At 40.5% G+C, this 27001-nt stretch overlaps 1 protein-coding gene across 1 annotated transcript; it reads left to right on the top strand.

Moving 5' to 3' along the window:
- Positions 1 to 5876: 5876 nt before the first annotated feature.
- LOC306932828 (myosin heavy chain, fast skeletal muscle-like) lies at positions 5877 to 25329 on the top strand. The gene is made up of 42 exons (XM_079514767.1): positions 5877 to 5976; positions 6799 to 6845; positions 8660 to 8878; positions 8960 to 9103; positions 9278 to 9434; positions 9526 to 9553; positions 9646 to 9757; positions 9891 to 9983; positions 10072 to 10135; positions 10391 to 10489; positions 11349 to 11452; positions 11612 to 11750; positions 12022 to 12140; positions 13812 to 13961; positions 14055 to 14225; positions 14509 to 14696; positions 14886 to 15001; positions 15263 to 15327; positions 15592 to 15679; positions 16142 to 16259; positions 16340 to 16463; positions 16560 to 16696; positions 17035 to 17290; positions 18228 to 18470; positions 18637 to 18813; positions 19044 to 19189; positions 19277 to 19367; positions 19455 to 19844; positions 20288 to 20414; positions 20575 to 20693; positions 20782 to 20978; positions 21471 to 21654; positions 21741 to 21906; positions 22050 to 22174; positions 22314 to 22622; positions 22728 to 22931; positions 23016 to 23141; positions 24302 to 24472; positions 24555 to 24659; positions 24780 to 24875; positions 25056 to 25184; positions 25294 to 25329. The coding sequence occupies exons 3-42, from the start codon at positions 8672 to 8674 to the stop codon at positions 25312 to 25314; spliced, it is 5805 nt and encodes a 1934-aa protein (XP_079370893.1). The 5' UTR covers positions 5877 to 5976; positions 6799 to 6845; positions 8660 to 8671; the 3' UTR covers positions 25315 to 25329.
- The last annotated feature ends 1672 nt before the right edge of the window (positions 25330 to 27001 follow it).

Raw genomic sequence — 27001 nt, forward strand, 5'->3', positions numbered from 1 at the left:
TCAAATAAATTATTGCTGGCGGATGTAAGTGGCATGTAAATTTGGAAGTTGTCAGCATAACAGTGGAAGGAGATGGTGTGTTTGGAGAGGATGGGTCCGAGGGGCAGTATATATAATAAATACAGTACCAAAATAGAGCCCTGGGGGACCCCACACGTGAGAGGGGCAGCGGGTGAGGAAACTTCACCCAGCTGGACGGAGAAGGTCCTATCGGTCAGGTAAGACCTGAACCAGGCTAAGGCCGTCCCGGAGATGCCAACCTGCTGTTCCAGCCGTGCAAGCAGGATTCGGTGGTCGACCGTATCGAAGGCAGCGGAGAGGTCCAGCAAAACTAAAATGGCAGGGCTACCGGAGTAAACTGTTAAAATGAGGTTGTTAAAAACTTTTAGGAGTGCTGTTTCCGTACTGTGGCCGGGTCTAAAACCAGATTGAAAATGAGGTCATTAGGCCATGTATTCATTGCACTTCCGGTGTGAGTTTGGCTCCCATGAAAGTGTCCATGAAAGTGTCATGGCGCAGCCCAGTCACGTGACCACTTCTCTTCCTTCTCAAAGCTTCCCATAGACATATAAAGGTAGACGCCCCTTTTGGCTCTGGAGCGTATGTGCTCAAGGGAGGGCAAAAAATTCCCGAGATTCCTTGCGAAGCCCCGCGGAAGCATGAGCATGCGTCACAGAGCGCATGTTCGGGTCTGATAAGTCCCGGAAAAGATGCACTGTGATTGGCCAGTAGTCACTTGAGTGGCAGCGTGACGTAGTGTGCTGTCCACTCTTCCGGCGCCAGTGTAAATTCTTCCGCCCTCCCGTCAACACACATCGCTCCAACGAACTGCAGCAGCCAATGAGGCATCTATTTTTTAATATCTATGGCACTTCACACTCCCACCTCCATTCCAAGATGGCCGAAATGTTTGCCAGCATGGCAGCAGCTTCTGATTCCTCTTGGTGATTCTTCTACACTCCTGTGCTAGCCCTTTGTTACCCCTTTGTTACTCATCTGTGAGTAATTTTAGGCTTGGTGTCTTCATCATTGGATCAACTGATTCACTGTTTTTGAGTTATTTGATTTGAGTTTGTATTGAAAGTATTTGAGTTCTCACTTGAAAGCATTTGATTTATGAATTTATAACACTTTTGTTTGAATAAGACGGGGTGCATACTTAGTTTAGACTAGTCATTGGTTAGACATGGGTTAAGATTAGGTTTAGGTGTGCTTCCCCGTGGGGGGTTAGGTTTAGGGTGAGGGTTTGAGATAGGTTGTAGTTGTAGGACAGTCTAACCAATAATGACTAGTCTAAACTAAGTACTGCACCCGAATAAGACTGCATATTATGAAATACACTTTTGTATTTTATTTTCTAAGACAATTAATGCATGCATGCTAGAACCAGATTGTTTAATGGAAATCATGATTAAAGAGGTCGATCCTGATCAAATCAAACTCTTTTCTCATGCATTGATAGTTTATTTGATGTTATACAACAGTGATTTTGAAACAAATACTCATTTGGACACCTCGCCTTTCAGGTCAGGTTTTTTGTGTCCTGAAAGGATTCTGTTCCATGGATGGTTCTGGACTGGTACCGGAAGGTACCCAGACCTGGCGAGCCGACCCGGAATTCTGAACCCCCCTTCCCCCCACAAATGTGGTAATCTGGTTCTTTTGGAGAAAGAGACTGATTTCCCTTTAGAACTGAATAGGAACTGAACTGGGAATTTTCAAGTTAAGTCACCAACTTAAAGGGGCCCCCATTTGTTTGTTGTTTTTCATGAATGTTCAAAGCTGTTTATTTTCTGCGTGTTTAATAATAATTTTTCAATTAACCTTTAATCCCTGTTTCCGACTCTCATGTCATTGGTTTTCATTGAGCTCCTCGTCCGAATCTGGTACATGTTCTGGTTTATACGCAGTCAATTCATTTATCTTTATACCCACCTTTATCATTAGTTATCCTTGCGCAACTTGCTACAAAAACACTGAATGATTTTACTGTTAACAATGGAAGAACTGATTGTGTCCAGTTGGCTCGGTAGGTAGAGCTCATGGGTTCAAATCCGGCCACCGCCAACTTAGTGTATGAGTCTTCAAGAACCCTGCCCCCCACTATAAAAACCGACCCTGTCAAAATTCCGTGGTCTTTCATGTTTCTATGGCTTATTGTGCATATTATTCTTATTGCTTATTGCCTTCCTGCTTGGTCCTGCCTTATCTCTGCTTGCAGCGATTTCTTTTTTTCTAGTATTATTATTATTTTTATTATTTTCCCCCCGATTCAATCTAGTCTTCAGTTCATTTCGGATTATTGTAAAAGTAGGCTAACTATACAGATGAAACTGCAGTACACCGTTCTCCCGGACCAGAAGTGGCAGTGCTGTCTCAATTGTGGGCGTGATTTTGTAGATCTTGTAGTTTATATAGAATTATGTAAACTAGAGAGCAGACTGCCCCAGCCATTCATTTCAATGTCGTACAGACTTCGGTAGCAATTCACAGACCATTCCACACCACTCTCTGTGGAGGTTATTCTGATGAACTTCTCACCCCTTTTGAGAAAGATAAAAACACAATGACAATTTGCACACAGCATTATGACATAATGCAATATCACATACACACATAATATACAGGACACATTTATGTGAACTCCTATAGAAGCAAGTAGATGTCAATAACAATGTCCAATCTCTATTAACACTTATTAACAGTACAGGTAGTACAGTCAGAGGTTATGCATATACTATACCTGTATAGTATATGCCCGTATATGGTTTCTGCCCGACAGCAAAGATATACTATATTATAGTATAGGCAAGTTGTGACAATCTTGGACTGTATCAGAAAGGATAGTCTGTTTACAATACATATAAATAGTCTGTTTACAATACATTAAATAGTCTGTTAATTCATCATTTGACGGTGAAATGTAATGCTGAAATCAAATGTGATGAGTATAGGGGATGAAAATAACATTATGTGAGACACTCTATTATGGGATCACATTCCGGGACCAGGGCCTACATTTTGTCCCAGCCTGACATGCCTATATACAGAGTATATGTATAAGTAGGCTTTTGGCACCAAAATGATCCACCACTGAATATTAACCTATTCCAAATAATGTATTTGACAAGATATAGTGACACCAAGTGAAGAAACCCAGCACCCTGCCACCCTCCCAGTTATACAGATTATTTTATGCTGTCAGCAGTAATTAAATTTATCACTAGCCACTTGGATACCACGTAGCAAGTTCACCTCCTTCACTCCATACCAAGTATGGGATGAATGTTGTATCATTTACACTTTATGTGCTTTATTAATAGATGTAATGGCTACTTGGATACTACTTTTGCAATGTGAGGGTCCACAAACACATGGTCATTCCTCCTATGTCTTCTCTAGCAAAGACCATAGTGTGTAATAATATTTGAAAATAATGACATCACACACATTTTCTTTCCACTGTATATAACAACCCATTGAAACGTCAAAGCCATTAGAAACTCTGTTAGCTTCCCTGAAACACACAACCTTGGTTCTGGTGACTGGTGCAGATCTACAATGAGTTCACAATGTGTCGACGGGTTGTACGTCCATTTTCAAATAGCCAAAGTATAGGGATGAAGTTGTGAATGTATGTGAATGTTATATGTAATAATAATCCAAATATTCAAACTAAAGTTGTCAAATTATTGTTGTGGAGTAAAAGTACAATATTTGCCTCAGAGATGTAGTGAAGCAGAAGTGAAAGGGTTGAAAATGCATAATACTAAAGTCAAAAAAGAAATCCCTCAAATGTTTTACAGTACTTAATGTACTCTAAATGTACTCTAGTAACTATACGCAGTATACTGTAGTTACTTTACACCACTGCATGATACTTCATAATGTTTCATGTAGAGTTGCTCAGTGACTCAGATCTAGATGTAATCTATCTACTATAATGCCTATCAGTGATGGAATGAATAATCAATACCCTATTGTAGAAATAGTCTGTTTACAAGTACAATTTCGATATTCAAAATGTACTTGAGTAGAAGTAGAAAAGTACCAAAAGTAAAAGTAGGCTACTATTTATTCAGAAGGTCCATTTCACACAATTTCAAATGTATTAAAATCCTTGGAAAATAGCAGATATACAAGCTCACAAATTGGAAATACTAAAAATAAATAAAAGGAGTGCTGTACTTTTTCTGTTTTGTGTCTATGGAGTTCAAATCACTCAAATAGAACCCAGGTGTGGTTTTAATATTCAAATATGTCTTCCGTGTGTATTTCTGGTTTCTTTCTGATGAACTGGTGGGTGTGGCCACATAAAAACTGAATTTTAACACTTATTTGAGCAGGGAATCAGAGCGCTCCATCTTTAAAGGGACATTTCACCACTGGAAGAAACTGCAGTCACTCAATGTTAATAGCATTTATAGTAGATAACAGTAGCACAATTTGAAATGTACACCCATATGGTAAGAAAAATAATGAGTGTGTTTGACTAGGGTTCGACTGGATTGCTGAATTCCTACGACCATAATGCTTTGGTGCACTGCCCCTCGGGGGGAGGCTGTTTGGAAGTGTGACTTGTAGTCCAGGAAGGAAGTGAGACCACATTTTCATGACCAATTTTGGTCATGAACATGGTGTCATGACATCTAATGATATCTAAAAACACATAGTACACACATAAAAACCCCAGGAAAGTGTTTCTTGTGTACTAATCATCATTAAGATCTGGTTGCAAAAGGGGTCAAGTGGCCCTTTAAGTACAATAACAAATTAAATGTACTTACTGTACACCACTGCTGCTCAGCTCTCGGTTTCACAGATATATTGTGAAAATAGCCGATCAACAAAAAATGTCCCTCTTTCTTAGGTAATATTTGACTATTTGACCAATGGTTTTATTTTTATAATATAGTTTGTTTATTACTTTTGATACTTTAAAGACCTTAAATTGTCACTTTAAAAATGTGCAGATACCCTGCATATACTTAACTACTGTTGAGTGAGAAAAACAATGTTGCACAGTAAGCAAATCCCCCAGTAATCATTTGGGGACCCCCTTTGGGCTCCCAACCCACAGTTTGAGAACCACTGGTCTATTCATTAAACACACTAGATTTGGGTTTAGGCTACTTTGTATCTGCTTGATTTTATATAGGAAAGCTGTGACAACAAACTTGGACTGTATCAGCTTTGTGACAGAAGCTGCGTTTGCAATTAAACAGTGTCTTATCGTTAACGAATGTATTTATGGTGAAATGTGATGCTGAATGAGCACAAGGAATAAAAATGACGTTAGTTGAGACAACTTTTTATGGGCTGGAGGTTGAGTGATCAAGTGTCAGTGTTCACTGTTTCCTACATTGAAGCCAGTGCCATTAAGACGTCTGACATCTGAACCATCTGAACTATGACCCTGGCTAAAAAACAAAAATAACATCAAACCCCCCCAAAAGGTAACTAAAGCTTAAGTTTCCTCCTGAGATTAAGTGCAGTGGAAGTGTGAAGCATACAATGGAAATACCAATGGTGTAAAGTTAACTAAGTACATTTACTCAAGTAATGGACAATTTTGATGTAGCCCACTTTTACTTAAGTGTAGTATTTCCAATTTTCAACACAATTACGTAGTTACTTCCCTCACTGAATATAATGTATCTGACAAGTCATGCTGTGATGATTATACCAAACCAGGCACCCCACCACCCTGCCAATTAAGCTATATTTACAGAATATCATAGCCACTGGCATGGCTATAAAGTTGACTCATAAATCTGATGCACAAGATGCACTATCCAGTATCATGGGAATGGTTTGACCATAAGGACATGCTATTGCAATATCAACAAGAAGGAAACACCATTAAAGGCCATTCCTACTTTTACTTTCTGCATAGCATGCAATTAGCAACTCATATAAGCCTGCTGAGGCGGGTGACACACGGACCCACTGCAGAGGTGTTCAGCGTTTCATTTGGTGAGTGAGACTTCATCTGTCTTTAATAGTCCTTAATAGTCATTTATATGACTATGCATAGCTTAGATATCACATTAGTTAGATATCTAAGCTATGCATAGTCATATAAATGTTTTAGAGATGTTAGCTAATCCTAGTCATATAAAACCAGTCGTATGACTCCTTACATACCAAATAGCTACAAACATGATCCACTTAGTGGACAGCATAGTCCACATAGTGGACAGCATAATTGATGTTACAATGTACTGTACAGATTTAAATGATTGACTGTATAGTCTTTTATTTGTAATTGTGGTTTAGGCCAGATTGGAATTTGCTTTTATTAATTATTTTATATTTAGTTTATATTAGTACTTAAATAATAATTTACATTGCATGTAATGTCAGCTACTGGAGTTATTATTATTATTATTATTATTATTATTACAACAATTATTTTACTTGAGTACAGTTTGGCTAGTGTATACCCATGCACCTCTGAATGTAACCTTAATTCATACAATGGAATTAAAGTGTATTAGAAACGGAGAAAAAAAGTCTAGCATTGCCTCAGTACAAAACAAAACAAAAAAACAAGAAAAATAACAAACAAACAAACAAACAAACAAATGAAAAGAACTGAATGGGCAAGCATCATTTCATTTCATTGCATGCAGTGATAATATTGGATGGAATGGATCACTCTTTTCAGATGTGGAACTAATGAGTAATTTAAAAATGTCTCTCATGAAGTGCTGTGCGGCAAGAATGAACAATATAAGATTCATATAATACTAAATCATTCAACTCAAAATTATGTTTTTTTCCCCCCACACTTAGGACTTGTACTGCACTCAAGATTTCACTGCTACTGGTAGAGGGGAAAAGTGAGTGTTCATAATTTTGACATTAAACCTAGCATAGTCCTACAATGATCTGCTCAGATGTCAAGTCAGCAAAAACATCTATTGTCTGTCTAGAAAGGCATACCAGCACACACTTTTATTCCATTTGTTCTTTGTATATTAAAGGTTCACACCCAGTAGCAGCAACAAATGTATGTTTTGGCCGGTAGGCCTTCCTACAAATAAAATACAAAATAAGTAGAGGAAGGCCTATGGGCTGAACAGTGCCGGTTCTGGGCATTTAGTGGCCCTAAGCAACATAATATTATGCGCCCCCCCTGACCCCCGGGTCCAGAAAAATGTGTAAATTTGCCATGAAAATGCTTCAATCTGGTGCACTTTGAGATCAAAATTAAGAGGCTAGATCAGGCCGCCAGTTGATATTAACCTGCGGGCCGCATTAGGTGAAGGTGGGGGCCACATGTGGCCCTCAGGCCGCCAGTTGATATTAACCTGCGGGCCGCATTAGGTGAAGGTGGGGGCCACATGTGGCCCTCAGGCCGCCAGTTGATATTAACCTGCGGGCCGCATTAGGTGAAGGTGGGGGCCACATGTGGGGGCCCAGTGTGGAGGGATGGTATGACAGACTGACTGGTATAAACAGTGCCCCCAGTGGGGAGGGATGGTATGACAGACTGACTGGTATAAACAGTGCCCCCAGTGGGGAGGGATGGTATGACAGACTGACTGGTATAAACAGCGCCCCCGGTGTAGAGGGATGGTATGACAGACTGGTATAAACAGCGCCCCCAGTGGGGAGGGATGGTATGACAGACTGGTATAAACAGTGCCCCCAGTGGGGAGGGATGGTATGACAGACTGACTGGTATAAACAGTGCCCCCAGTGGGGAGGGATGGTATGACAGAGAGACTGGTATAAACAGCGTCCCCAGTGGGGAGGGATGGTATAAACAGCACCCCCAGTGTAGAGGGATGGTATAAACAGCGCCCCCAGTGGGGAGGGATGGTATGACAGACTGACTGGTATAAACAGTGCCCCCAGTGGGGAGGGATGGTATGACAGAGAGACTGGTATAAACAGCGCCCCCAGTGGGGAGGGATGGTATGACAGACTGACTGGTATAAACAGTGCCCCCAGTGGGGAGGGATGGTATGACAGACTGACTGGTATAAACAGTGCCCCCCAGTGGGGAGGGATGGTATGACAGAGAGACTGGTATAAACAGCGTCCCCAGTGGGGAGGGATGGTATGACAGACTGACTGGTATAAACAGCGTCCCCAGTGGGGAGGGTTGGTATAAACAGCACCCCCAGTGTAGAGGGATGGTATAAACAGCGCCCCCAGTGTAGAGGGATGCTATAAACCGTGTCCCCAATGTAGAGGGATGGTATAAACATCCCTCAACTGTAGCCTACAGTTGATATTAACCTGCGGACCGCATTAAGTGAAGGTGGGGGCCACATGTGGCCCCCAGGCTGCCAGTTGATATTAACCTGCGGGCTGCATTAAGTGAAGGTGGGGGCCACATGTGGCCCTCAGGCCGCCAGTAGCCCATGTATGGGATAGGGGATACATTAAAAAAAATAAAGAAATCTTCTCCCTGTGATGTGGCCCCCTCAGTGGTTGTGGCCCTAAGCGACCGCTTATACCGCTTATGCCTAGCCCTGGGGCTGAAACATCCGTTTGTTGCTGCTTATGGGGGTAAACCTTTAATAAATAAGGAATCCTAAATGGATAAAAAGTTAATGCTGGAATTCCTTTCTATAGACTACCCGATATTCTTATACTGTGAACTACTCGACTGAGTGCTTGCTTCTCCTCTCCTCAAATACAGAAAGCCGCCACCATGAGTACGGACGAAGAGATGAAGCAGTACGGCAAGGCCGCCATTTATCTCCGTAAGCCAGAGAAGGAGAGAATGGAAGCTCAAAGTGCGCCCTTTGATGCCAAAACTGCATCATATGTGGTGGATAAGGCAGAGCTATACCTCAAGTGTAAGATTATAGGCAAGGAAGGTGACAAAGTCATCGTGGAAACGCTGGACAAGAAAGATGTAGGTGTATCTAAAATCAAATAGTGGCACAGTACAACTGTAATCACATTACATTCTGAAGTTGTGCTTTTTCTTTTTTAGAAAAGAACTGTCCCTGAGGCGGATGTCACCCCTATGAACCCTCCCAAGTATGACAAGATTGAGGACATGGCCATGATGACCCACCTCACTGAAGCCACTGTCCTGTATAACCTCAAAGAGCGTTATGCAGCATGGATGATCTATGTAAGCTTTTCTACATGTTGAGCAGTACATTATTTCACCTGTCAAAGAAAGAAAAACACAAACACAGAGTACAAATTATATCATCAAATGAAAAACCGTAGAAAAACAAATGCAAACAACTCATGGTTCTGAAGTTATGTTCAATGTTAATGTTCTCTCTCTTCTCCCCTTCAGACCTACTCTGGCTTGTTCTGTGCAACTGTGAACCCCTACAAGTGGCTCCCAGTGTATGACCAGGAGGTTGTAAATGCCTACAGAGGCAAGAAGCGTATTGAGGCTCCACCCCACATCTACTCTGTCTCTGACAACGCCTTTCAGTTCATGCTGATGGGTACGTACTAGTCAGGACAATGTAAACAAATACATAATGAGTTTGTGCTGTATATCCATGACTAAAAAAATATGTGCTTTACATTTTACAGATAAAGAAAACCAGTCTGTCCTGATCACGTAAGTTTCCATCATCTACTAGGCATTAAAAAAAGAACATTGTACACAAATTCACTAAGTACATTTCTCTGAATGTATGCTTTTATAACCAGTGGAGAATCCGGTGCTGGGAAGACTGTGAACACCAAGCGTGTCATCCAGTACTTTGCAACAGCAGCGACTGCTAGTGGAGAGAAATCGGCGGCCGATAGTGGTAAAATTAAGGTACTGTATATGTATATGTTTTTAACTTTAACAAAAATGTTTTGGAACATAAAGCATTTTTATGAAATATAGCAATTCAATGTAAAAGAATTCAGACCAAATTTTAAATTGGGCGATGTCTAAAACATTCTAGGGGTCACTGGAGGATCAGATTATTGCAGCCAATCCCTTGCTGGAGGCCTATGGTAATGCCAAGACTGTGAGGAATGACAACTCCTCTCGCTTTGTAAGTGTAAAATAATGACATTTTATGAGTAAACCTGCAATAATTCCACAATGTAGACGGATGCAACTAATTGTGCTATATCAAACAGGGTAAATTCATCAGAATCCATTTCAACAATGCGGGTAAATTGGCCAGTGCTGATATTGAGACATGTAAGTATGAAGTTCAGAGATGAGAAATTATATATTTGTTAATTTGAGGATTACATTTTGACTTATGTACAACCCATATAGATGATTATTATTATTATTATTATTATTATTATTATTATTATTATTATTATTATTATTATTATTATTATTATTATTATTATTATTAATTATGTTGTACAACCCATATAGATTATTATTATTATTATTATTACTATTATTATTATTATTATTAATTATGTTGTACAACCCATATAGATCTGCTGGAGAAGTCTAGAGTGACCTACCAGCTTCCTCTAGAGAGAGGTTACCATATCTTCTTCCAGATGATGACCGACCACATACCTGGGATTATTGGTAAATGGAATTATACTGAAAAGTCGCAATTTTGAAAAATTGCAAAGTGTGGTTGCCGCAATCGGTTACATAGGCCCCTCCCACTAATTATTCTAGCCAATTACAATGTCAAGTCACCCCTGTGATCATGTGGAAGTAATTTGGAGGGGATTTTTCCCCCCAAAAAATAAAATGTCTGCAACAAATGTTTTTTTTTTTTTTTTTTTTGCGGCACCCCCTGTGGATGAAAATGGAATTGCTTTTTGCTCTGGGTTGATTAAACCACCCGTGACATGTGATTCAAATTTGGAATGGATTGGACGTTTTTTTGTAAAATAGTCCCCTCCCATTAACTTTGGACGATGATTACGGCCGCACGATACGCACTATATGGGGAGATGCGTCATGACCCACGGAATCCAGGGAAAAATGTTACGACCTACGGTTCAAGAGTTATAAGCCAAAACATAAAGTGGGCTGTTATAGCGCCACAATATAGCCGACCAATATAATTATAAGTTAATTCATTTTAATAATTATTATGAACCTCCTCTCCTAGTTTTGTAACTATAGCCCTTATGGAAAAAATACTTGAACGTGACTTTTCGAATTTTCCGATTCATGTCAATGGGGAAATGTAATGCACGAATACATTAATATCAATTAAACTATACAACATTTCTCTTAGCAAAATACAAGCACACGATTCCCGATGAAGCTGGTCAAGTGCGTGCCATCAAAACTGTGGGATAAGTAGTGAAGCAAAGTTTAGGGTTACTCTAGAAAGAAGTAAAAAAATAAAGTGTTACTATTACTAGTCTGGTTGAACCACACTAATGAATAGAAACACATGTTCACACTTTTTGTAATCCCTTCTCAGAAAGTTGTCTCATCACCAACAACCCATACGACTTCCCGTTGATCAGCATGGGTCAGATCACTGTGGCCAGCATTGATGACAAAGTCGAGTTGGAGGCTACAGATGTAAATGGACATTATTTTACATTTCTAATACTCACTGTGCATTGCAGTCAGTTGCTCTGCAAAATACATTTTGTAAAGCAGTGGTTTTCAGGCCATGACCTCCCAAAATAATCCTATTTAAACTGGATTGCTAATATAATGCTTAATCTCAATTTTCAGGATGCTATTGGCATCCTGGGCTTCAATGTTGAGGAGAAAGCGTGCATCTACAAGTTCACCGGATCAGTGATGCATCATGGAACGTTGACCTTCAAACAGAAGCAGCGTGAGGAACAGGCGGAGCCAGACGGCACGGAGGGTAAATTGCATCTTCAACAAAAAATGTGATGTCTTGTATTTATTTATATTTCAAAAGAACTAAGCTAAATATATTTTCAATATATTGTCATTATTTATTTATATTATACTGTTTATACTGAAGGTTATTTGGTTTACCTATATGGTCCTAGATTACTAGCTGTGTGCATTCAATGTATTACCAATTGTGTTTACCTTGCTAAAATCGCACTCTGGATTAAGCGTCTGCTAAATGCCTGAATCGTAAATTGCAAATTCTATGATCATTTCAGTGGCTGACAAGATCTGCTACCTGTTGGGTCTGAACTCAGCGGAAATGCTTAAGGCATACTGCTACCCCAGAGTTAAAGTGGGAAATGAATTTGTCACTAAAGGACAAACTGTGCCACAGGTGAGTAAAGTTACATTATTTCCATGTTCTGATTTCATACACACCTTATAAGTTGTGTCCAGACTGTCCTGACCTGGATCGGTGGATCCCAGAACAGAACCTCTGCCCCAAATCTTTCAGATCGGCGTAATCGGCGCGCCACCAGGTGGTCGATTTTTGCAAAACACGTTTTGATATCACTCCTAGTCCTACAGATTTTGTCCAAACATCATGCAAACCGGTACACAGTATCTCTATATCCATTAAACTGAACAAAATGCATATGAACGCAGTGTGCAATTTCTGTGAAATGTTGCACGCATATTCCCACACAGCCGAGGAAGTAATGCCACTTGAAAAATTTCAAATCAGCCTCATGGTGGCACTATAAAAGGCCGATTGGCATTTTTACAGGTAACTGCACCGATTTGCTTAAAACTTTGAATGCACACTCCCTAGAGGCCAAGGAAAAACCTTTGCCCTGCATTTTTGCTACAAAAACAACAGCACACTGCAGAAACATGTGCAGTTCCAAGTACCTCTACTGATATGTTTGGCGCCTGCTGGCCTAGTGGTCCAGGACAGGCGCATGCCACATATATAGGCTCTACCCGTAGTGGGTTGTGTGTTTGAGTCCCGTTCATGACGACGTTTGGTGCATGTTTTTCCCAGTCTCTCTCTCCCTCTTTCCTGTCCATCTTCACTTGTATCTATCAATAAAGGGAAAAAGCAAAAAACAAATAATTTAATATATATATATATATGTGACCAGATTTGACTGAGAGACTGCCATCGCGCAAATTCCAGCTTTTCACCAGAGGAGAAAAACTTTTTTTCTTTTTTTTTCTTCAAAATGAGTTAATAGCACAGGCATACTCTTCACATACTAGAGCATGTCTGAAATAAGTTTCAGAGCTGAAATCGACATGTAAATATGAAATAAATGCCCAAACATGTAGCTAGGTGTAATGTTAGACCACAGAAGTGAACCTTTCAAGCCTGTTTTCTCAACTCGCTGTTTTCTGCAAGACATTACTCTATAAGCCATATCTCCAAAACTGGTGGGTCAAACTGAACAACCAATATGTCAATTTGAAGCTATGATTCACTGCTTTCACAAAAAACGATTTGAAATTTTAAAAAATCCAATGGCAGTCCCTCAATCAAATTTAGTCACATATATATATATATATATATATATATATATATATATATATATATGACTACACCATGACCTTGTGTATAGAGGGTATGCGCGTGACATAATCATCAAACCCGGAAGTTATGCGGGAATGTCTACTGAGTGGCAACAAACAACTTTCTGGCCTTGACAGCCCATACATCCAAATAGGGAAGTTGTATTTGTGAATTTGCCATTCACTTTATGCATGCGCATACCCTCTATTGTGTATCCAACCCTAAAACCCATCCCGCTCAGCGCTCACTCAGATCAGCTAACACAGGGAAGCTGTCAACCTTCCCTAAAGCACTCGGAAACTTGTGGAATAAACTTTCCATTGCAGTTAGATCTGCAGACAAACTCCGAATCTTCCACCGTAATCTGAAGATTCACCTCTTCAGACTCCACCCTAGCCCGTAGCACTTGGCCTAGCCTTGAAAACCTTGCAGGCTTATGCAAAGGCTAAAATTGCTTAAATTGTGTAACTCACTATAATGTTCCTATTTCCTTAGACAATGAACTCAGTCAGTGCCTTGGCCAAGTCCATCTATGAGAAGCTGTTCTTGTGGATGGTCATTAGGATCAACGAGATGCTGGACACCAAGCAGCCGAGAAACTACTACATTGGTGTGCTGGACATCGCTGGTTTTGAAATCTTTGATGTAAGCATGGACTTGTTTTAAGTGGGAGACTAAATATTTTTGTCACAGTTACACATTTACAAGAGATTGGGCTAATGATATTTCCTCTCACAGTTCAACACCCTGGAGCAGCTGTGCATCAACTTCACCAATGAGAAACTGCAACAGTTTTTCAACCACACCATGTTTGTTCTGGAACAAGAAGAATACATGAAAGAGGGAATTCCCTGGGATCTCGTTGACTTCGGCATGGACTTGGCTATCTGCATTGAGCTCATTGAGAAGGTAGGTACTGTACATGGACTTGGCTGTCTGCAATTGAGCTGATTGAGAATGAAATACATACACTGTTGCATTGAGCTGATTGAGAAGGTATAGAATTATTATTAGTATAGCGTATTATAATATTATGTATTGCTATGGACTTAGGTGTCAGCATTGCGTTCATTGAAGGTATACAATTATTTTGTGCTTTAATGGACATAATGTATACACACACACACACATGTATTTTTTGTCATTGGCACTAAGCTTTTGTTGATTTGTCTCTTGTGTCTCCTTCCCAAAGCCCTTGGGCATCTTCTCCAGCCTTGAAGAGCAGTGCATGTTCCCAAAAGCTACAGACAAAAGTTTTGCAGAGAAGTTGATTGACCTGCATCTGGGGAAGAACAAGGCCTTTGAAAAACCCAAGCCTGGTAAAGGCAAGGGTGAGGCTCACTTCTCCCTGGTCCACTATGCTGGAACTGTGGACTACAGGTGAACAGAACCCTATAGTATGCCTATATGTACTGTATATATAATTATACATTATATATAATATAACCGGAACTGTGGACTACAGTTTTCGATTAATTGAGTATGGAGGACTCCAATGGAAACAAGCGATTGGCTTTTGTTAAAAAAGTGTTAATAAAGTATTCAATCAATCCATCAATCAATCAACAGCATCACAGGATGGCTAGAGAAGAACAAGGATCCTCTCAACGACTCTGTGGTGCAGCTGTACCAGAAGTCTACAGTGAAGCTGCTCTGTATGTTATATCCCCTACCTGAGCCTGAAGGTATGTTTATTACAATTGGTTTGGAGCATTTAGCATATTGGGAACTGGAGTTATGGCTGTACCCCAGAGCCAATAGGAACACAGAAGGGGCGGGACATCAGCAAATTAATATAGGACAATAATATAATATAATGTGTTCTATCCCCCACCTGAGCCTGAAGGTATTGTTATATCAATACTATAAACATTCAGAATCTGACAAGAAGGGAAGCATTTTCATTCTATATAACTAATGATAACTCATGATTCTAATATAAACAGATAATACCAAGAAGGGAGGCAAGAAGAAGGGTGGTTCCATGCAGACTGTGTCTAGTGCTTTCAGGGTAAGAATATCTTTTCATTATTATCAACATATATCCCTGTAAGAATGAAGCGTTATTATTATCAACATTATATCCATGTAAGAAATAGTCTTTAAATGTTGGAATTAAAGTTTAAAATAGGGTTTACGTCGTTAAAGTATGTTTTTAAAAACAATCTAAATCTGCAAAGTAAGTAGTATCTAAAGAGTTCAAATAATTATAGTGGAAGAAAAAGTACAACATTCTATTACTTTTGACTCATTATAAACCTTTATGTCTCAATAGGCAAACTTGCAGTTGCTGATGACCAACTTGAGGAGCACACATCCTCACTTTGTGCGTTGCCTGATTCCCAACGAGTCCAAGTGTCCAGGTAAACAGAAAAGAAACATTTGACGCCTTATCAATTATCTCCTAGTGGCCCCAAGGAAGACCTTGGCTTGTATTGTAGTACTAAGCCAGGATGCGGAAAAGGCTTTCGACCAGGTGGAATATTCGTACTTGTTCTCAGTGATGGAATTCTTTTACATTGGAGATAGGTTCATTACATGGATTAGGCTATTGTACAGCAACCCCACTGCAGCTATGAGACTGACTAACCAGACACTGTCCTCACAATTTGCTTTAGCTCTAGGGCCCTTTGCCCAGACAATTATAGCAAATGCTGACATATATGGGTACAACACAGAATACACTTAAAATATAAGATCTCCCTATGCAGATGACATTATTTTGTATGTTTGTATTTTGGTTGACTCGTTTTGACTCATTAAATGCAACTTTGGCCAGTGCGTAACTATTTTGTTGTAATTATAATGAAGCAACATATTTACAGGACTGATGGAGAACTTCCTGGTCATCCACCAGCTGAGGTGTAATGGTGTGCTGGAGGGCATCAGAATTTGTAGAAAGGGCTTCCCAAGCAGAATCCCCTATGCTGACTTCAAGCAGAGGTATCAATTCCTTTTTCCAGCAGCTTTTAGTTCCAAACGTATTAACGGGAGGCACGCAAAATGACCATGAACTTCTGCAGATACAAAGTACTGAACGCCAGCGCATGTCCCGAAGGCGCGTTCATGGACAACAAGAAGGCATCTGAGAAGCTGCTTGGGTCCATTGACGTACCTGTTGATGAGTACAGGTTCGGACACACCAAGGTAAACACACTCCCAATCTGGTTTAACATTATGGACAGAGGACTAAAAATAGATTTTATGGTTGTTTAGTTACAGTGTTTGTGACATTGTATTCAGGTGTTCTTCAAAGCTGGTCTGCTGGGTGTCCTTGAAGAGATGCGAGATGAAAAGCTGGCTGCTCTGGTCGGCATGACTCAGGCACTCGCACGAGCTTACCTCATGAGGAGGGAGTTTGTCAAGATGATGGCTAGGAGGTACTTTGAAAACATCTATTCAATAAAAGAAATAAAGTGTCAAATCACTATAATAAAATAGCAAAAATTGCAGAGCAAGCTTTTGATGATGGTGGCAAGGAAAAATCTCCTTAATAAACAGCAGAAGAAACCTCGAGCAGAATCAGGCTATAGGATGGGGGGTCATCCTGCATTTAACGGCAGTTAACAACAATAATAATAATACCAACAATAATACCAACAGCAATAATAACAACAACAATAGTACAACTATAATGACACAATTATATAATAACAGCAGGCGTATTACATGGAAACCCTCAATCTGCATTTCAATCATGATCCACTGTTGTCCACAGAGAGGCCATTTACACCATCCAGTTCAACATGCGCTCATTCGTCAATGTGAAACATTGGCCATGGATGATGGTCTACTACAAGATCAAGCCTCTCTTGCAGAGTGCTGAGACTGAGAAGGAGCTGAATGACATGAAGGAGAACTATGAAAAGATGAAGACTGACCTGGCCACTCTCCAGGCCTTGAAGAAGACACTGGAAGAGAAATTGATAGCTGCGATCCAGGAGAAGAATAACCTTGCATCGGCATCGGCATCAGTAAGTAGCTACACTTTTTGCTAATATTTCATATTGTTTATCATCTTAAAAGGCAAGACCACTTTTTTTAGGTTTGAGTTGTATAGTTACGTTGCCATGATGTAACTCCAAAGGTGGACAAGAAATCAAAAATAATTGCTCCATTGATTAGAAATTGATAATTCAAAATATTCTCCTCGTTGACTTACATTGTACGCTGAAAGAGCTCTCAAAGTCACTCTTTTAAATGAACACAAACAAAATTGATTCAGACAATATGAGCATCACCAAACCCAGTACTGTTTTTGTTTTTAATAATAATGTTAACTTCCTGTTGAATTTACTATTTGAAGATCTAGATCTGGATCCACGGATCCAGTCCGGGTTTTCTTCGTATAAAAATGGCAAAATCAACAGGAATTTTACATTTTATTAAAAAAAAACTAACAGAACTGGGTTTGGTAATGCTCTATATTGTCTGAATCAACTTTGTTTGTTTGTTTACGTACTAAAAGAGTGACTTTGAGAGCTTAGGTCGAAACGTTAGTCGTTCTGTATACTAGTACCTATTAAAAGGCTCTAAATGGCTGTGCTGCTCCAGTGTCCTCTCCTCCTTCAGTGACTTTGTGAGCTGTTTCAGTGTACAATGTAAGTCAATGAGGAGAATATTTAGAATTATCAATTTCTAATTACTAGAGCAATTCTTTTTGATTTCTTGTCCACATTTGGATAACATCATGACAAGGTAAATACACAACCCAAACCTCTACCAAAGTGATATTGCCCTTTAAATCTTTTATCTAAAGTAGAATGTATAAGTAGAGTCGACCACCAGGCATTCTCTGCCATGGTATACATTGCAGACCATGGCAGAGAATGCCTGGTGGTCGAACGGCTGTTCAGTACAAGGGCCTGACCCAATTTGACATTCTTCAAATTCATTTCCATTGACAACTAGGGAGACGAGGCTCTGAATGATGCTGAGGAGAGATGTGAAGGTCTTATTAAAAGTAAGATCCAGTTGGAGGCAAAGCTCAAAGAGACGACCGAGAGACTGGAGGACGAGGAGGAGATCAATGCAGAACTGACTGCCAAGAAGAGAAAGCTGGAGGATGAATGCTCTGAGCTCAAGAAGGACATTGATGACCTGGAGCTCACCTTGGCCAAAGTGGAGAAGGAGAAACACGCCACTGAAAACAAGGTATAGATTATACTCAAGATCATACACTCTAGTTACAGACTTGTAAGGGTCAATTCAGAACCCCCCTCCCCTAAAGGAACCCTGAGAGTCCCTGGAATCCACTTTGAAAAGCACTGATTGAATTTGAGCCATTCTATGACAACACATTATGTTTTGCTTCTATCAGGTGAAGAACCTGACTGAGGAGATGGCGTCTCAGGATGAGAGCGTCGCTAAGCTGACCAAGGAGAAAAAAGCCCTCCAAGAGGCCCATCAGCAAACCCTGGATGACCTGCAGGCAGAGGAGGACAAAGTCAACACTCTGACCAAGGCCAAGACCAAGCTGGAGCAGCAAGTTGACGATGTGAGTTTACCAAAGGGAATCAGATGTTTTGAATTTAAAGATGGAGTGTCGTGATTTTTTTCCACCCTAAAACATAATCATCAGGTATTATCATTATATGAGGTGGACAATTTTTTTTCAAAAAAGTGTACAAAGAAAACTGGAAAAGATACAAATATCACGGCACTCCATCTTTAATATTATATGTTTATTGTTTTACTGATTAACAACAACAATATATTGTTGTGCAGTTGGAGGGTTCTCTGGAGCAAGAGAAGAAGCTCCGCATGGACCTGGAGAGAGCCAAGAGAAAGCTTGAGGGTGATCTGAAACTGGCCCAGGAATCCATCATGGACCTGGAAAATGACAAGCAGCAATCTGACGAGAAGATAAAGAAGTAATGTGCACCAACAATATGAAATGTCATGGAGTGGAACCACCTGCAGAATGATGCTAAAATATGACTATTGACTGTATTCAACAGGAAGGACTTTGAAGTAAGCCAGCTTCTGAGTAAGATTGAGGATGAACAATCTTTGGGGGCCCAGCTGCAGAAGAAGATCAAAGAACTCCAGGTATTTTTATTTTCTGTAAAATCATTAATAATAAGTAAGTGTGAATGGTTATTTTCAGATGTTAATCTAACATCATTCATTTGAAAGGCTCGTATTGAAGAACTGGAGGAGGAGATCGAGGCAGAGCGTGCCGCTCGTGCCAAAGTGGAGAAGCAGAGAGCCGATCTCTCCAGGGAACTTGAAGAGATCAGTGAGAGGCTGGAGGAGGCTGGAGGTGCCACCGCCGCTCAGATCGAGATGAACAAGAAGCGCGAGGCTGAGTTCCAGAAGGTGCGTCGTGACCTTGAAGAGTCCACCCTGCAGCATGAGGCCACTGCTTCTGCTCTCCGTAAGAAACAGGCCGACAGCGTGGCGGAACTGGGTGAACAGATCGACAACCTCCAGAGAGTCAAGCAGAAACTGGAGAAGGAGAAGAGTGAATACAAGATGGAGATCGATGACCTGTCCAGCAACATGGAGGCTGTTGCTAAGGCAAAGGTATGATGGAATGCCATGGTATAATATCATTCTTGAGACAAACAAACATGTTTAAAGTGACTAAAGTGAAATGAAATACTCACATTTTAAAACTGATAGTTCCACATGTGTGGGGCATTGAAAGGCAGTCTTTATAGCTCAGATTTAACAGTGGGAATGTTTCATACAAGTAATCTTGTGAACGAGTATGCAAACTCTAAATGTTATTAAGCTGTTAGGATAATTAGGCAAATGTTAAGTGTTTAAGGTTTTAAAAACAGTGCAGTGCTGTTCTCTCCTCATAGCTAATGATGGCCAAGCAACCCAGTGATGGGTAAGGAAACCATACAGTTATAAACCGGAGGGCTGAAATATAGACTATATCGATTGGCTTTGCTTTAAATCAAAGCAATGAACCTATCTGAAAAAAAAGATGATTGAACATGTATAATGTTCGTTTCCAGGGAAATCTTGAGAAGATGTGCCGCACCCTTGAGGACCAACTTAGTGAAATCAAGGCCAAGAGTGATGAAAACGTTCGCCAGATCAATGATATCGGCGCTCAGAGAGCAAGACTGTTGACAGAGAACGGTAAATGTTCATTTAATCATAAATCATTTGACTACATGGTTTGTCGATGGTACTTGCACAAATTGACCATAATTAGAGATAATGCTTTTGATCAACAGTTATCCCAGCCACCGATGATATGTTTGAAATGTTTGAAATGAATATTCAAATTTCTAATTAGGTGAGTTTGGTCGTCAACTGGAGGAGAAAGAAGCTCTGGTCTCTCAGCTCACAAGAGGCAAGCAGGCCTTCACCCAACAGATTGAGGAGTTGAAAAGACTTGTTGAAGAGGAGGTTAAGGTGAGGAACAGATTATTTTCTATTTTAGTTTCATATTCTTTGTCATTTCATTCAGCTGACATTGTTTTTTTCCATTTTCTTCTGACAGGCAAAGAATGCCCTTGCTCATGCTGTGCAATCAGCTCGCCATGACTGTGACCTTCTGAGGGAGCAGTTTGAGGAGGAGCAGGAGGCGAAGGCAGAGCTGCAGCGTGGAATGTCCAAGGCCAACGCTGAGGTGTGTCAGTGGAGGAGCAAGTATGAGACTGATGCTGTCCAACGCACTGAGGAGCTGGAGGAGGCCAAGTAAGTCAGCAGTGTTTTTACGATAGACAGACCCGCTCCCACTATTAATTTAAACAGAAGTTGCTCACTGGCGTTTGAAGCACCCGGAAGAACGCTCTACAAGTGCTAACTCGTGAACGAGCGCTCTGTTTTAAACCGCAGCTGCGCACTCTTTTGCTCGAGCTACATGCACAAGCAAAACCGCCTGCCTGCAGTTGCAGCTTTGGCCAGAAGGGTTGGGCGACTTCAACGTTTCCGTTTCAGGTACCACTAGGCCTGTCGCCCAATCGCAATTATCTGAGATAATCGCTTGAGCATAAAATGGGCATACTCGTCAAAATCGTGATAATCATTTCAATGTTGAAAAATGTTCATATTTTTTCCAACATTTTCAGAAAGAGTGGAATTATCAGATGTACAAGCTCAAAATGCATCACGCATCTTTCCCGTGGTACCACTCACTATACAAAATATTGCCACAATAATCGAATTCCATTGAAAACTGATCAACAGGAAGAAGCTTGCCCAGCGTCTTCAGGAAGCTGAGGAGCAAATCGAGGCTGTGAATTCCAAGTGCGCCTCTTTGGAGAAGACCAAACAGAGACTCCAGGGTGAAGTGGAAGACCTCATGATTGATGTAGAGAGGGCCAATGGTTTGGCTGCCAATCTTGACAAGAAACAGAGGAACTTCGATAAGGTGCTTTGACATATGTACATTATTATAAAATAATTATTGTGTCCTTAAAGTGGGGTAAATGACAAATCATTACAAATTGTATGCAGGTCCTGGCAGAATGGAAGCAGAAATTTGAAGAGGGACAGGCAGAACTGGAGGGAGCTCAGAAAGAGGCTCGTTCTCTCAGCACTGAGTTGTTTAAGATGAAGAATTCCTACGAGGAGTCTCTGGACCAACTGGAGACCATGAAGCGTGAAAACAAGAACCTGCAACGTACGTTTTCGTATCATTCTTTCAAGAGCAACAGTAAAAAAACAAAAACAACAACCGATCAAATGGTGGATCAGGTTACAACTTTATTAAAATGCAAATACAAAATATTTGCTGACTGAGTCATTACTTTCAATCCACTGCAGAGGAGATCTCAGACCTGACTGAACAGATCGGTGAGACTGGAAAGAGCATCCATGAGCTGGAGAAGTCCAAGAAGCAGACAGAGACAGAGAAGTCAGAGATCCAGACAGCCCTGGAGGAAGCGGAGGTATTAAAACTTTAGGTTATAGATGTCTGTATTTTCTTTCTTTCTTTCAATACGTTTTACATTCAACAGTGTAGCAGTATAATGATGGATGTTATATTAAAAAAGTCCTACAACCTTTTGATCCTGTATTGCATTTCAGGGTACTCTGGAGCACGAGGAGTCCAAGATTCTCCGTGTCCAGCTGGAGCTCAACCAGATCAAGGGTGAGGTGGACAGGAAGCTGGCAGAGAAGGATGAAGAGATGGAGCAGATCAAGAGGAACAGCCAGAGGGTGGTTGACTCCATGCAGAGCACTCTGGACTCTGAGGTCAGGAGCAGAAATGATGCCCTTAGAATCAAGAAGAAGATGGAGGGAGACCTGAACGAGATGGAGGTTCAGCTGAGTCACGCCAACCGCCAGGCTTCTGAGGCCCAGAAGCAGCTGAGGAACGTTCAGGGACAGCTTAAGGTGCAAAACATATTTAGACAGATCTTCAAACAATGGAACTGCTTTGAACAAATCACATTCTGATGTTTCTCTTATCGTGACCACCTCAAATGTGATTTATTTTAGGATGCCCAAGTGCACCTTGATGATGCTAGCAGAGGCCAAGCAGATAGCATAGAGCAAGCTGCTATGGTGGAGCGTAGGAACGGCCTAATGGCCGCTGAGATCGAGGAGCTGAGGGTGGCTCTGGAACAGACAGAGAGAGGCCGCAAAGTGGCTGAGCAAGAACTGGTGGATGCCAGTGAGCGCGCTGGACTGTTGCACTCTCAGGTAAGTCAATGGAAAAACTCAACAACATATTTTTAACATACAACTCATTCATACTTGCATTGCTAAACTGAATCTTTATTTTAGAACACAAGCCTTGTGAACACCAAGAAGAAACTTGAAACTGACCTGATCCAGGTCCAAGGTGAAGTGGATGACAGTGTTCAAGAAGCAAGGAATGCTGAGGAGAAGGCCAAGAAAGCCATCACTGATGTAAGTTAGGAGCTCTGCCTCTTAGCCAATATACCAGGACAATTAGACATCCTTATGGCATGCTTAATTATTACAATTGAGAGAATTCCACACCCACATTCCTTTTTGTCAGAAGCTTTGGCGACACAGAGGTGGTGACAGAAGTGTTAGCAACACAGAGGTGTCGACACAGAGGTGGCGACATACATTTTATTTCTGTTCAGAAGTTCTTTCTGTACTGTACCTACATGATGCTCAGTGACATCATAGAGGGCAGGTTTGTTTCCCTGACCACATGCCTGTTTTTTTTTTACTTTTCTTTCGCATTAGTGTTCGGGTGAATTTCACCCGTGTTTAGTGAGAGAGTGATCCCACAATGGGCTTTTGATTTGCTTTTTCTTTTTTGCTATTTTTTTCACTGGATCATTCTCACATATCCCAGGAATGGGTGGACCAAAGGAGAAGTTCCCAGCTCCATTATTAACACTTACAGCGCTAGCATTTATTGAAAAATTAGGATCTAATTCACTCCAGCATTTTTTCCAGTCGAGCTCTTATTTTGAAAAGCCACATTTCCAGTCTACCAGAAGTAGTATTAACCTAGGAAGCTGAACGGAGCCTGGACAGGCCTTGTTTACAATATGAATCCAAACCGGGGCACTGGAGAGCTACACATCGTCGGCTCTGTGCCGTCAAAGAAACGTTGTTTTGACCAAAATTCCATCTGGGACAAGGAATAGGAGATACAGGCGATTGAAATAAACAGATAGAATGGATTATTATGGCGACGACGATCTAAGATGGGCGATCCAGTGCTGTGCTAACAACATAGCTAGCTAACCGGCTAACGTAAGTAGCATTATGGCTCGATCGATCGAATGCACTATAAAAGCGCAATTGACCTACATCTACAGCAATGGCACTGAAAGAATTAACTTTTTTTGAATATAATTTTAAATAATTCCCATGTTTTTCACAGATTTTGCCCCCTATGATGTTGTTGTTTCCCTCTGGTCTTATGACCACGATTAGTATCTGTTTATTACCCTATTATTACCTGTTATATTACAAGATATGATGTGAATTTATATAAATGTAATCTATGTACCATGTTTGTCAAGTGTGCAGTGACATGATTATTTCCTTGCGGGACAATGAAGTACATTTGATCTTCTTTCCAGGCTTCTATGATGGCCGAGGAGCTGAAGAAGGAGCAGGACACCAGCTCTCACCTGGAGAGGATGAAGAAGAACCTGGAGGTCACAGTCAAGGACCTGCAGCACCGTCTGGATGAGGCTGAGAACCTGGCTATGAAGGGAGGCAAGAAGCAGCTCCAGAAACTGGAGTCTAGGGTAAGATGTGGTTTACTTCAACACAGCTTAGTCAATGAAATAAGAATAAGTCATTTCATAGTGCATAATTCCTTTTGTGAAGGTGCGTGAACTGGAGGGAGAGGTCGACAATGCACAGAGAGGTGGAGCAGACGCTATTAAAGGTGTCCGCAAGTACGAGAGGAGAGTGAAGGAGCTGACATACCAGGTACTGTATATCATGTTCACTTAAATATCCATCATGCCACTAACTAAATTAATAGATTGCATGAACTACAAAATACAAATACAAAGATCTATAAATGTCATAAATTCACTCTCACTTCAGACTGAAGAGGACAAGAAGAATCTTGCCAGGCTTCAGGATCTGGTAGACAAACTGCAGATGAAGGTGAAGGGCTACAAGAGGCAGGCTGAGGAAGCGGTAAGACAATATACATCTTTAGTTGTGTTCGCCATGGGCAGAGTGTTGTGAAATAATAACACTAACATGAACATTAGCCACAACCACACTTTACAGTTTTTATGAAATTGTCTTGCTTGGACTATTGTAAGGTGCTCTTTTCAAATATTGAGGCTTTGAACCATCTCTATCATATTGTAGGAGGAAGCAGCCAACACTCACCTGTCTAAGTGCAGAAAGGTTCAGAATGAGCTAGAGGAGGCAGAGGAGCGGGCTGACATCGCTGAATCCCAGGTCAACAAGATGAGAGCTAAAAGTCGTGACTCTAAGGTAAATACATGTGCAATATCAAGGTTTATTATGTTGGCTGGCTGTCTAAGATGGCTAAGATTTAACAAAATAAATGTTGAATATCTAATAGCATACTCCTATTTTACAGGGAAAGGAGGCTGCTGAATAACTTCTCCAATACAACTCACCATAAAAACTCATAAAATATGACCCATTGTATTCAAAAAGTCATACAATATGACCCATTGTATTCAATAAAGGTGTCATTTCATGTATTCATTGTACATTGTATTCATTACATCACTTTTTATTGTCAGGTTTGTCAGAGTATTCTGGTTTCAATTAACTCACACGTCCACTATATACTATTTTGTAAAACCATTGCAAGGATAAATAAATGCACTTAAAGCAGCACTATATGTAACTTTCCTCTTCTACGGATTTGAACCCAGTTTCCTGTGTGTTGTGCTGAAATGTTACCATTGATCTAATAGAGCTGGCCTGCTTGCTCAGGGGATGAATTGAATCTGGACCAAAATTCATATCAGATCCTGTGTCTAGCTGAGACGTGACCTTTGACATGATCTAAATGTCTCAATAGAAGAACAGGGAGACGAATGCTACGACCTCAAATATATAAGTTATCTTGTATTAAAGGGCCACTGCACCCCTTTTGCAACCAGATCTTATTTTAAATGAGCATTCAGTGATTTGGGTGATTTGGAAAACCCCCGGTCCCTCCCGGTAACAAGATGTGCACATGCACGCACTACAGTGGGGGACACGCAACAGGCCAACAGCACACACCAAGGCCCGCCCCCGCTCGATCATGATGATATTTGATGATATTTGAATTAAGTGAAATCACTGAATATACCTTTAATGATGTTTACGACACACAAAACACTTTCCTGGGGTTTTTATGTGTATAATATGTGTGTTTAGATATTTTAGTCATGATGCCATGTTCAGACCCAAATTTGTCATGAAAATGTGACTCACTTCCAGTCAAGTCACACCTTCACGCAGCCTCCCCCTCTCCATAAGGAGGGGCAGTGCACAAAAGCATTATGGTCATTGTAGGAATTCAGCTATCCAGTCAAACCCTAGTCAAACACACAGACTTCATTCTTTTTCTGGCCATAGGGTGCACATTTGAAATTGTTATCTACTACAAACACTATTAACATTGAGTGACTGCAGTTTCTTCCAGCGGTGAAATGTCCCTTTAAATATAATGGTATAATCCAAGCTGTGTTTTGCCATTGCATGGCAGGCACATACTAATAAGTGTCACAAATCTGTACAAAAAATATATATGACATTATTTGAAAATGTTCAATAGTTATACAAAATGAGTTTAGCTTTTGCATATTTGCGACTGCAGGCGACTGCATATTCACGCCTTGTGTCAATCAGTCCGTCACACGCTCCATATATGGCCATCTCCATATATTAAGATCACAACACTGACCACATAAAACGACTCTGAACCCCTAATTGCGCCCAATGAACAGGTTGGTGCATGGTTTCCTCCGCCATCGGTGTGTGAATTGGTGAATGTAATGCACATCTATATGTAAAGAACCTTGGATAAATGTGCTATATAAATGCACCATTTACCAATATTAAATAATTTCTAACTGCAGCTTTTGAGAGAATAATTTGTATTTTATAATAATTATATTAATAACATACAAAGATATGTATGCTACAATGCAATTCGGCCTATATAAAATGATTTCAAATGTTTAGACAAAGATTTGTACAATATTTCATATATTTATGTAAGGGATAATGTATGGCTGTATGGATTTATCACTCAGCCATACATTATGCCGCTTAATACATGCAGG

The sequence above is a fragment of the Electrona antarctica genome, assembly GCF_951216825.1.
Source record: "Electrona antarctica genome assembly, chromosome: 11".
Classification (NCBI taxonomy): Eukaryota; Metazoa; Chordata; class Actinopteri; order Myctophiformes; family Myctophidae; genus Electrona; species Electrona antarctica.

Coding starts and splice junctions, on each gene's coding strand:
- LOC306932828 (XM_079514767.1), top strand. CDS start 8,672: ATGAGTACGGACGAAGAGATGAAGCAGTACGGCAAGGCCGCCATTTAT. Junction 19,368..19,454: donor AGAAGATCAAAGAACTCCAG/GTATTTTTATTT, acceptor TTCATTTGAAAG/GCTCGTATTGAAGAACTGGA. Junction 19,845..20,287: donor AGGCTGTTGCTAAGGCAAAG/GTATGATGGAAT, acceptor GTTCGTTTCCAG/GGAAATCTTGAGAAGATGTG.